The following is an 11,593-nucleotide window of genomic DNA, read 5'->3' as shown; positions in this document are numbered from 1 at the left end:
CCTTCTCTTCTCCAGGTGAACCCCCCCCCAGCTCTCCCAGCCTGGCTCCAGAGCAGAGGGGCTCCAGCCTTGGAGCATCCCTGTGGCCTCCTCTGGACTCTCTCCAGCAGCTCCACGTCCTTCTGAAGTTGGTGCCCCATATCTGGAGGCAGCTCTGCAGGGGGGTCTCACCTGAGGGGGCAGAGGGGCAGCATCCCCCCTCCCCTGCTGCCCACACTGTGGGATCAGCCCAGGGCACGGGGGCTCTCTGGGTCCCAGCACACAAGGCCGGGGCATGTCCAGCCCCTCACCCACCAACACCCCAAGCCTTTCTCCTCAGGGCTGCTCTTGATCCAATCTCTGCCTGGTCTGTACTTGTGATTATGATTGCCCTGGCCCCGGTGCAGGACCCTGCACTTGGGGTTGTTGAAGCTGCTGCTTTTGTCTCTGACAGCCCATGGGATGCTCCTGCACCAGCTCCCCGTGCCCCACAGCACCCCCAGCCCTGGGCAGCCCGAGCCAGGCTCTCCTCCCCGGAGCAAAACCAGCAGAGGGTGCAAACACTGCAGGCTTGCAGGGAGATCGTGGTGGGTCTTCACTGTGATTGTTATATTTTGAATCTAGAGATTATTTCATGGTACTTTGCATAAGTTATTTGGAAAGAACCTCAGCCAGCCTGCATATTTTCTTGGGAAAGCCCTGGAAAATGATATGTAGTTCTCACTAGTACCCACCCCACAATGGCAGTACTGAAATCAAACCCAAAGCTAAAAAACCCTTCCACTTTCAAGCTCAGGGTCCAATAGCTCCTGTGTGTTCATTTTAGAGCCCTGTGCTCTCACCCTGGGTCCACATCACTTACAGCAAACAGAAGAGGCTTCACCCGCCCCAGCTCAGCCAGTCACGGCTGTTTATCACAGACACCTGGTCCCAGCTTGGCTTTGCCCAAGTGGGATGTATCACACTGTCCCAAACCCCGACAGAACCAGCCCAGCTTGGAGCAATCCCCCAAAACTGCCCCTCTAATTCCTAATTCTTCCCACAGGGGACATCTCCCTTTGTTTGGGAATGCTGAGAGCAGTCCCACAGCACACTCTCCTTTTCCCAAGCCATCCCTGCTTTACTAGAGGCACCACAAAGCACCTGCTGGGACGTCACAAGCTGCTGTTGCAAACAAACCCACGTTCACCAAAGAAATGAGCCGGGTAGGTTTTGGTTCGGAGCATCACTGGGCCGGTTCCCTCCCACACTAATTTGCAAATTGGGGTGATTCACAGAGAGCCTCTTCCCTGCTCCCAGGGGAATGAGCTGCTCTCTGGCTCCAACATCACTTTATTTATCAGGTTGTTGAGGTTTTTTCAAATACTCAGTGAACAGCAGTCAGAAAATGAGCAACGTGACAGGGAGGGGCTGGGCCCAGGGAGTGATACCCGGAGCTCATCCTTCACCTGCCTTTGCACCCACCTCCTTCAGGCACTGACTGCCACTCTGCTCTGGAGGCTGAGGCACTGTGCATGTGCATCCAGGGAGACTCACTGCTCTGCTCCACCTCCCCACCAGGCACAGCTGAGCTGCCTCCTGCACAGTCATTTGTTCAGCACAGAGAAGCTGTGGCTGCCCCATCCCTGGAAGTGTCCAAGGCCAGCCTGGATGGGGCTTGGAGCAACCTGGGACAGTGGAAGGTGTCCCTGCCCATGGCAGGGGGGTGGAATGAGATAGTTTTTAAGGATCCTTCCAACCCAAAGCATTCTGGGATTCTAGGATTCTAATTTTTTTATTATTATTTCTTTTTGTCACACTGAACTACAGGCACAGCCAAGCCTTTTCTGGCTGTTTGCTGGCACTTTCTGAAACCAGGTTTATAGCACTGTCAGAACAGAACCCAACAGCAAGAAGAGAGCTGGGATTTCAGTGGTACCAGCAGGGTTACAGCAGGGCTGCGCCCGACTCCACTGTCACCATAAGCATCATGCCAAAGCCTCCAGCACTGGCTGCATACAGGGGACAACTGGCTGCACCCACAGGCTTGGGAAGTCTCTGCACATTTAGCACAGTCCCAGCCTGGGCATGTCTCCATCACAGCTGGAGTGACTGGGACAAGGCCGGGGATCCGTGTGACAGACAGATGTCAAAAGCAATCAACCGCTCCTGTGTCTCCAGGGCAGAATCGCTGACAGCACTGCAGGCCTTGGAGGAGTTAAAAGGAAAGGCTTATTAGAAAGAAAAACTCGTCCTGACAATCACAAAAATTGGAATTCATTTAAAATTCAAATTATGCAAATTCCAGTAATCTGTACGTGCAGATCCATCACACACCAGAGTGGGGCCGCAGACACATGTACCAGCTCTGTGGCTGGAGGAAATCCACCCCCCCACGGTGCTCGGGGGGGGAGGAAGGTGTGCTGGGCGCTGGCAGGCACAGGACAACGGGGCCAGGCAGCATTTACAGGTGCTCCCTCTGCATCTCAGCAGCCTCGGCAGCACCCAGCAGTCCACGGGCAGGGATGCAGGCAGGCCAGACTCCAGTGTTCTCACACGAGCTGTAATAAATTCTCCCTTGGACAAGCTCAGGTGCCCATGACAAGAACGAAGCCTTCATTAGGCAGAGGCTAATGATGTGAGATTTGAGATGTGCCACACGGCACTGCATTCATGTGGGCGATAGCTCTGCCCTGTCTCCATCCACCCTGGCAGCACAGGGTCCCTGCTGCCCACCCAAAGCCTCAGGAGCCTCCCCCCTCACTCAGCAATTCCCAAAATTCTATTTTTGGGGAATTTGAAAACGAAGGTGAGCAGCTGCATCGCATGGCCAAGGAGGCTCAGACTGTCAGCAGGGATAGACCAAAGCCAGAAATCAACATTACAGGCTGGGAAAGTGCAACAGCCTGGAAAAATTAATCCAGTTTTAAACATGGACTTTCCTAAAAGGTCCCAGATGAGTCAGTGGGAAAAGGCAAATCATGCTCTCTCCTGTGCATGCTCTGCCAGGCATGAGGAGAGTGGATCCCCCTGGCACCGATTCCTCCACCAGCCAGGGCTGGGCAGAGCAGGTGCCAGGCAGGACCAGGGCACAACACGAATCCAGGGGAAGCTGCAACACCTCCAGCACAGAGATGGAAGGTAACTACCCAGCTTGGGAGGACACAGAGCCCAAAACTGCTCTAGGAAATAACTTCCCAAGGTTGGCAGGACCTTTACTTTGATCTTACAAACCAGGCTCTGGAGCTGTGTGGGGAATGCTGGTCCTGTATTGGCCCAAGCCTCAGTAAAGGTTACCAGCTCACCTTCCTCCACACTTTCTGCTCAAGACTCCTCTGAAGGGCCCTGAGGATGCCCTTCCCAAGTAGGATGAGTCTGTTTTTCTCAGCAGGTCTCACAAGGTCAGAGGCCATAGCCAAGCCTACAGCAACAACAGCTTTTAGCTGTTAGAATGAACCAAGAAATGATGTAGCAAGGAAAAAAAAAAACAAACCACACCCAACAGACGTCCTACTCTGTTCCTTGATGAACACTCAGCTCTGGGGATCCACCAAGGAAAGCCAAAGGTCCCCAAACCCTGAGGAAGCCAAAGGCCAAATCAAACGGGCCCCAGACAGCACAGAGAGGGGCTGGGATGGCATCGAGCGGGCAGGGGCAGGGGCTGCTCCACAGGGCAGGGCAGAACCCACCTCTCTGTAGGCACCAGGACACTGTGCTGAGAGTCCAAGGGCTTCCACACATGCAGAAGGGAGGCCATGGGGACAGGTCCCAGGGAGATACTGAAAAAACATCCCTGCAAAAGGAATGGTCTCCAATGTCTCAGTGCCCTCCTGTCCCTCCCGCTGTGCTGGGTGCCCTTGGGGCCACAGATCCAGGCAGACAGACAAAGCAGACATTGCCTTACCCCACAGCAGGACCTCAGCTTGAACAGTTCTAGCATCTTTCAGCCACTCCTCTCCATCCCTGAGCTTTCACCTGCTTCTTGAGCCAAGGCAGCAGCTCCCACGGCGATGGTTCACTGGCAGCACCCGGGTCGTGACCAGCTCCCCCAGACTCACCCCCACGGCACCCACTGCTGCCACCAACACACTGCGAGGCTGGAACTCTCCTCCCAGGCAGAAAAGCAGCATCACATCCAGTGATCCATCCAAGCACAAGCAGGGAGGGAGAGCCCCCAGACTCACACTGTCCTGCAGCGACGCAGCCCAGGCACACCGGGGGAGGACTAGCCCCTCCTCTGGGTTAGAGGAACATCAGCGATTTTGGGGATCTCAGATGTGTCTGAGCAAAGCCTGGGGAAGGACGAGCCCCACTCCCTCAGCCTCAGCACCTCGAGGTGCACAGGCACCCACTCCCTCCTCTGCTCCCATTGTGCCGACGCTCTCACCCATTGCCAATCAACACCGAGTGCTTTTCACCACAGAGACACCCGAGCCCTCATTACATCTCCCAGCCCGTAACGAGGCAGCACAAGGCCATATGAACCCTGGGATCGGGTGTCTCTGGGAAAGAAAAGAGGCAAAGCCCATTAAACATTGATCAGAGGCTCCTGCAGCTGCGGTGCAGCCCTGACGTGTCCTGGCTGTCCAGCCACCAGGATGCTCCAAAGGGCCAGGAAGGGCCGAGCTGCCCCAGGGACTCAGTGCTGAGCTGCCCCAGGGACTCAGTGCTGAGCTGCCCCAGGGACTCAGTGCTGGCTCACTGTTGCCCCAGGCCCCCATTGTTGGCCCAGGACAAACCTTGGGGGAGATGCAGTTCCTCATGAACGTGAGGGTGAGCACAGGACAACTTGTTTCCTACTTTCAACCTCGTTCCATGCTTTGGACAGCCCAGGGAGCGGGGATCAGTGCCCAGGAACCAGGCCCTTGTCCCACACATCGCCTGGCTGAGCACCAGCCACCCCTGAACCAGCGACAGCCCCCTGAGATGGGGGAGCCAGGAACCCCCCCGGCTGAGGGGCTCTGCCATGGGGTGGGCAAACTCGAGCTGCCGCTGCCATCTGCTCCCCCAGGCTGGAGCAGCCTCTCTGCCTGTTGTTTTGGGAATGCTGGCCATCAAACCAGCCCTTGACATGTGGGTGTTTTTGGGAAGCTGTGGGTGGGGCGGGGCAGCCCCCGTACTCACGAATTGCCGCCGCAGCTTGGTCTTGACGCGCTCGGCCTTGGTCTCCGCGGGGTGCACGGCGTAGCTGAGGGACCCCAGGTGGTTGTCCACCGATAGGCTCTTCCTCATGTAGAAGGAGCGGGTGCGGAAGTAGCTGAACGGGGCATCCTCCACCGCCGTGCCCAGCTGGGGGTCCCGGGGGGGGTCTGTGCAGTCATCCTCCAGCCGCCAGGCCTCCCCTGGGGAGCACAGGGATACACCACCCCATCAGATCCACAGCCCAGGGCACGTCCTACCCTCCAGAGCACCTCTGGGGATGCTCAGGGGGCATCCCGCCCCACCCCCACGTGCCCTGGGGTACAGATGCTGTGGGATTGACTCCCCACGAAGGGGTCAGAGGGCACATCCCTGCTGCAAACCCCTGAGTATCCCCTGCCTCAGGCAACAGCCCCTGCTCCCAACCTGCCCAGCCTCACGTACCCACAGCCCCCAACACCTTCCTGGCAGGAATCAGTCAAATATAGTTAGAATCACAGAACGGTTTGTATTGGAATGGACCTTAAAGCTCATCCCATTTCACCCCCTGACATGGGCAGAGGCACCTTCCAGTAGTCCAGGTTGCTCCAAGCCCTGCTCAACCTGGTCTTGGAATCTTGCTTTGTGAACGTGAAAAATGAGGCAGCACAAATGTTACAAATTACAGAAGGATTTGCTGCCATCTCCTCCTGCAGAAAAAAAAAACCCTTTATAGCACAGCCAGGAGCAAATCAACAGCCACATGAAGGACAGAAGCCAGACCTCCTGTCTCCACCAGCCCATCACCAGCAGCTCTGCAGGGCTGAGAGCCTGGGGACAAACCTCACTGACACTGTGACAGCGGTGGCAGCGGCAGAGGACAGTCAGCATCACGCAAGGCTGGTGCTCCCAGGGCAGGACTGACCACATTTTCATTGCAACAAAAGAGAAAAACAACCAAACAACAGGAAATGTCTCCAGAATATCACCGCTCCACACTCTTCCCTTCAGCTCGGATGCCGCCTGCTTTTGTTGCCAAGCTCTCCTTCACATCTGGAGCTTGCCCTGCCTCCCCCCTTAAGCCAAAATCACTGCTCAAGCCATGACAAACAAACAATAAAAGCCTCTTGTTCAATTCTTGGGAAAATGAGCAATTTTTAGCCCAAAAGTGCATCTCACAGGGTTGCCTTCAGAGCTCTCCTCCTCCTGCAGCCTCTTCCCAAGGCGAGTGTCTAACTATTAAAATTCCGGCACCTCTGAGCACAAACCAGGTGACCCCACTACTCCAGGGCTGAGGAGCAAAACACTTCAGAGTTTGAAGCAGATAATGGCCCTAAGGTAAAACCCAGCCACAGTCCAGCCCAGCCAGAAAGGCTGCGGGGTTTACATGGAACATGGCTTGACTACAAGCCACCAGAGGAGCAACCACCTACTCACACTGACACAGGGCAGGGTTATGTGGGATATGAGGATGAAATTGTTCCCTGTGAGAGTGGGCAGGCCCTGGCACAGGTTGCCCAGAGAAGCTGTGGCTGCCCCATCCCTGGAAGTGTCCAAGGCCAGGTTGGACGGGGCTTGGAGCAACCTGGGCTGGAGGAAGGTGTCCCTGCCCATGGCAGGGGGTGGGATGAGGTGAGCTTTATGGTCCCTTCCAACCCAAACTGTTCTGTGATTCCATGAAAGAGGCAACCCAAAGCACAGCACTTCGAGCACCGTGACAGTTTTTTTCCCTCCCCTACTTTCAATTTAATAAGCTGCTGCTGCTCCTCTCCAAATGTCACCTCACACAACACAGGAACTGCTGTTTGAAAGCTGTGATTATTCAACGCACAAACACGTCAATCGGAGGCAGATCCAGACTGGGAGGCAGAGACAGCCTCGCTCCAGGAACGCGGCAGGAAACGGGAGGAGACCCACCCACCACGCAGGGAAATCACACACAAAGGGAGGAACCAGCCCCAGAGCCCTCGTGCTCACCTGCAATGGCCCCACCATTGCCTGTGCCACCCTCTGTCCCAAGACTCCCTCCCAGCCCCACAGGGCACCCCTGCTCTGCCACCCTGCACAAGGGAGTCCAAGGCTGTGTGCTGGACACCCTCTCCTCTGCACAGGACACCTCTCCCGAGGATGAGGAGTTGGGTTTCAAGCCTCATCTGGGTCACATCTGATCTCACTGATCCCGGTTTCCCAAGGATTTTGCTGTTCTTGGTCTCTTCTCTCTCCAAGGAGCTACAGGAGCCGCATCCTCCAGCACAGTCCAGGAGCTGCTCCCTGGCCTCCCTAAGGGGTGTTCCTCACCAAACTGTGGTCCCTCCTCCTGGGCATGGGGAGCCACTGCAGGAGAGAGCCTTGTCTACCCCAAAAGGCTTTTCTGTGTGCTGGAGGAGCTTGTTCCTGATTGCTGCCAAACAAGCAAATCAATGATCAAGCCCAGAACTGTCAGAAGGGAAAGATCAAGAAGTCATAGAATCACAGAATGATTTGGGTTGGAAGGGGCCTTAAAGCTCATCTTGTTCCACCCCCCTTGCCATAGGCAGGGATGCCACTCACTAGATCAGGTTGTTTAGGGTCCCATCCAACCTGGAGAGGAAATTCTAGGGAGAGGAGAAAGCCCACAACCTGGAGGTCAACCGTCCTCATGCTCCTCTGCCCTGCAGCTGCTCACCCCTCTGGCACCCAGAGCTGTGCCCTCAACATGGGCAACTCTGAAAGGTCCTCTCAGGCTTGACAGTAATGACTCCTGCAAAACCTTCCTTCCCTCTGAATTTAAGTGGTGAGGAGGACACACATCCAAGGATGAAGGGAGCAGCAAGGACAGAGACCTGGTGCCTCTCCAGCACCTCCTTTGAGCACGGACAGGATGATCCCTGCAAGCTTTAGGAAAAGTAGTTCCAGGATCCTGGTCTAAGCTCAAATCCAGCTGCTTCCTTTTGGCTTCTTTCCTTTCCTCCCATGGGCATAATTCCCAATAAGCTCACACCAACCTTGCTATCAGTTCACTTCTTCCCAGCTCCACAGCAGGGCACGGAGCCAGTTCCTGAAGAGCTCTGCATGTTCCCTGACGAGGAAGGGGGAGGCAGGGAAGAGCTCCAGAGTGGTCTGCTCCTTCCAGGTGCAAGGGGAGGGAATTGCAAGGGATCAGGAATGTAAACCACATGCAGCAACCTCCGTGGGCAGGCTGCAGGTGAGGGCTGCAGGCAGCCAAAAGCTGAGAAGAAGCCCCTGCCTGTTTACCTGTTGTAGGAGGAATAGAGAGCAACAGAGAGTCTTTCTCAGTCTCACACCTAAAACTTCCCAGGGGAAGAAGGGATGAGAAGCGAAAGGCAGCTCATTTCTCTGTGCCACAAGCATGTGTGAAATCTCTTGGCACACTGCAGTGTGACACCCAAGGGATAATCGCTGGGACAAGGCAGGCACTGCCCCTGTGCAGTCAAGCCCCATTTGTGTTTGTCTTCCCCTTGCTATATCCCAGGCTTGTGACCATAAGGATTTGGGGTTAATCCAGGAGCACTGCTCCGGGCAAGGGGGTGAAGGATATAGGATGGAGAAGGAGAACTTGGGGCCTGTCCCAGCTGATCACACCACTGTTGTGGGTTACCTGAAGGGGAAAACCAAAACCAGACCAACAGGACACCCTCAGTCCCTGAATGAAAAGGAAGGTTGTTTTTGAGAGGAGAGGATCTGGCAGGCTCAGCAGCCACAGGCTCAGCTCTTCTCTCCATCCTTGGGGTCCCAATTCCCTGCCAGGCACCTTGGCACCCTCACAAGGACCTGCAGAGGAGCTGTGGTGCCACAGCAGGACAATCTCCTGTGCCCTCCCATGGAGTGACAGGGCACACCCCTCCTCCAGCACTGACACACTGGAACCATGGGACACAAAGGAAAAGGCTGAGGAACATGTTTTGATGGTCAGATGAGGATGTCACACCTCATCCAGTTCTCCCACCCTGCTTGGTGACTCCTCTGCTCGTGGCCCCCAAAAAAGCAGCAAGCCAGAGCGCAGTTTCTGTGCCAAGGAGAGGTGAACCCTCCAGGAAGATGAGCTTATCACCTCTCCCGTGGACAGCCCTGCTCCTGCCAAGCCTCATGTCCCTGTGGATGAGACTCTTCCTGAGCTCATTTTGACCATGTCCCCCTGTCTCAAATGGGGAGCGATGGCACCTGCTCAAAACAAATTCACCAGTTCTTTAAGAACAGGTACTTATCAGACAATCATGGAATGTTTTGACTTGGAAAGGACCTTACAGATCATCTCATCCCACCCCCTGCCACGGGCAGGGACACCTTCCACCAAACCGGGTTGCTCCAAGCCCCATCCAACCTGGCCTTGGACACTTCCAAGGGATGGGGCAGCCACAGCTTCTCTGGGCAACCTGTTCCATTTCCTCTCTCTCCTGATATGCTGCAGCCCAGCTCTAACTCACAGATCCCTGCTTTCCTTTCCAGCATCCTGGGGCTCGTTAAGTTGCCCCGTGCTGCCCCACTCCTGTCCTGCTGCCCAGATGTCCCATCCTGCAGTGCCAGCCCTTCTTTTTCTCCTCCGTGACAGCATCCTGGTTAGCCTTCATGAGCAGTTAATTAGCAGCTCCTAATTGAGCCAGGAAAAGAACACGGGAGGATCTGGACAGAAAACAACTCCTCATTCATTCATCCAAGGCTCTGGCTGTGCAGGGAGCCTTCCAATCTACACGGGTTTTCCTACACCTCCTCCTCCTTTGGCATCCTTGGCACCTTCTAAGGCACCATCCCTGGCCATGAGTAAAGCGAGATCCTGAAGCCTTGTTATGTGAACTCAGGGCTCCTCCTCACTCCTGCTGTGCAGGGAGGGCCGTGCACGGGGTCTGCTCCAGGACGGCTGTTCCAGGGAGCGCAAGCCCCCACAGGAGAGGAGGGGTTTGCAGCACAAGCTGACAGGTTTGCAGTGGGTCTGACTCACTCTAGGACATCATCCCATGGTCTTACACCAGCCTCCAACTCCCTCTCTCCCTCCCCCTCCAGCACAGCTCCCAGCACACCAGCCAGGGACCAGCAGAGGGGTGCTGTGGATGCCCTTTGTGGTGGATGCTACACAACCTTTCCCACAGGTATTCTTCCCATTCCAAGACCCACTCCAGCAATTTGAGGGGCTGAAAGAAAAACCCTGGGTCCCACCCACAGCAGAGCAGTGGCTCAGGTGCTGCAGGACACCCAGGGGCTCCACCAGGACAAGCACAGCAGGGTGGGCTCAGCAGTGTCCCAGCTCTCCTCTGTGCACGACTTCTGGGAGAATTAGGAGCACCAGGAAACAAAATGCAGCCTGCAAAGCATTAAAATTAATCCATGGTTTGGACAGCTGCTCTGCTGGGTAACACAGGAATCCGACTGTGAGCGGGTTAGACTTAAAAAAAAAACATAAAAATAAAAAAATCCAAGGGTGCTGTTTGAAGGGAGCTGTTTTATAAGGATTTTATTCAGCGCCCGATTGTCAGCCCTGGCTTGCAGGCCTTATCGTTGTCTCAGTGCTAATAATCCCTTTTCCTATTATTTTTATAGTCCCAGCGTGATCCTGCTGGCACCAAAAGCACTGAAACACTTTGGCCACCAGTGGTTTTGCCAATAAACTCGCTCAGAGCAGCTGGTCCAACCATATTAGTATTTCATCAGGATCAGCATGAGAGTGGAAGAACACGATAAAAACCCTCAGAGCTGACCTGAGGGCCAACACGCACTGCCAGGCTGGGGAGCATTTGCAAACCTCCAAAGCCAGGACTGTGGGAAGAGCACAGTGAGACACTCCTGACGCTGCTCCTGATGGAGACCATCCATGAGTGCCCTGAAGCCACTTCATAGCACAGGAAAAAAGGCACTTGGGGCTGTTGCAGAGGCCAAGGAGCTCCTGAGAGAGCAGCTCACCCAGGCACATGTGGTCAGGAGAGGCAGCTCACCCAGAGGCAGAGAGATCCAAGCACCACCCCCCAGCAGAAGGTTCCAAGCATCACCACCTTGGGTGCCTTTCAACATCCAGCTCTTCTTTTTCATCAGCATAATATGAGGGATGGGGAGGTTTAAGTACCAAGATCAAAGAAAAGCCCAAGCAGGGGCAAAAAAACCCAAAAGTTTGTCAAGAAGGGCTGGTTTTGGAGCAGGATAAACTCCAGCCAGGCTGGAGCTGGATTTGTTTTCTGTGGCCCTGGAGAAGCAGGGAAGGTTTGCTGGGGGTTTGCAGTGGAAAGGGGCAGAGGCTCATCCCGGCGCCGCAGAACTCACCGGCTGAAGGGACCGTGCAGCCCTTCTGGTGGTCGGAGGGCGAGCACTTCTTGTAGGGCTTCTGCTCCGGCATCTCCTCCCTGTAGGCCGTGGAGTCGAGGAGGGGGAGCCTGCTCAGCACCGGGGACTGGGGGATGCTGGGCAGCGTCCGGGACTTGCCCAGGAGCGGCCGCTGCAGCTTTCTGTCCAGAGACCTGAGGGGAGAGCACACAGGGCACTGCCCTTCAGCAGCTGGGATGGGAGAACACACAGGGCACTGCCCTTCAGCAGC

General features: G+C 55.5%; 1 protein-coding gene across 3 annotated transcripts in view; it reads right to left on the bottom strand.

Annotated features, from left to right (window-relative positions):
* The window catches only part of LOC114064542 (ankyrin repeat and fibronectin type-III domain-containing protein 1-like), a 192,935-nt gene that overhangs the window by 159,798 nt on the left and 21,544 nt on the right, over nt 1-11,593 (bottom strand). For all 3 annotated transcript variants that reach the window (XM_027897710.1, XM_027897708.1, XM_027897709.1), the window contains exons 2-3: nt 11,323-11,516; nt 5,083-5,300 (exon numbers count right to left, since the gene is read on the bottom strand). In XM_027897710.1, coding sequence (XP_027753511.1) covers nt 5,083-5,300; nt 11,323-11,395 — 291 coding nt within the window. In that variant the 5' untranslated portion in view covers nt 11,396-11,516. The remainder of the gene's footprint in view (nt 1-5,082; nt 5,301-11,322; nt 11,517-11,593) is intronic.

This window comes from Empidonax traillii, unplaced genomic scaffold (genome assembly GCF_003031625.1).
Source record: "Empidonax traillii isolate 1590-97213 ecotype Southwest subspecies unplaced genomic scaffold, ASM303162v1 scaffold555:size490716, whole genome shotgun sequence".
In the NCBI taxonomy this organism is placed as follows: Eukaryota; Metazoa; Chordata; class Aves; order Passeriformes; family Tyrannidae; genus Empidonax; species Empidonax traillii.
This window is presented reverse-complemented; position numbering and strand designations above follow the sequence as displayed.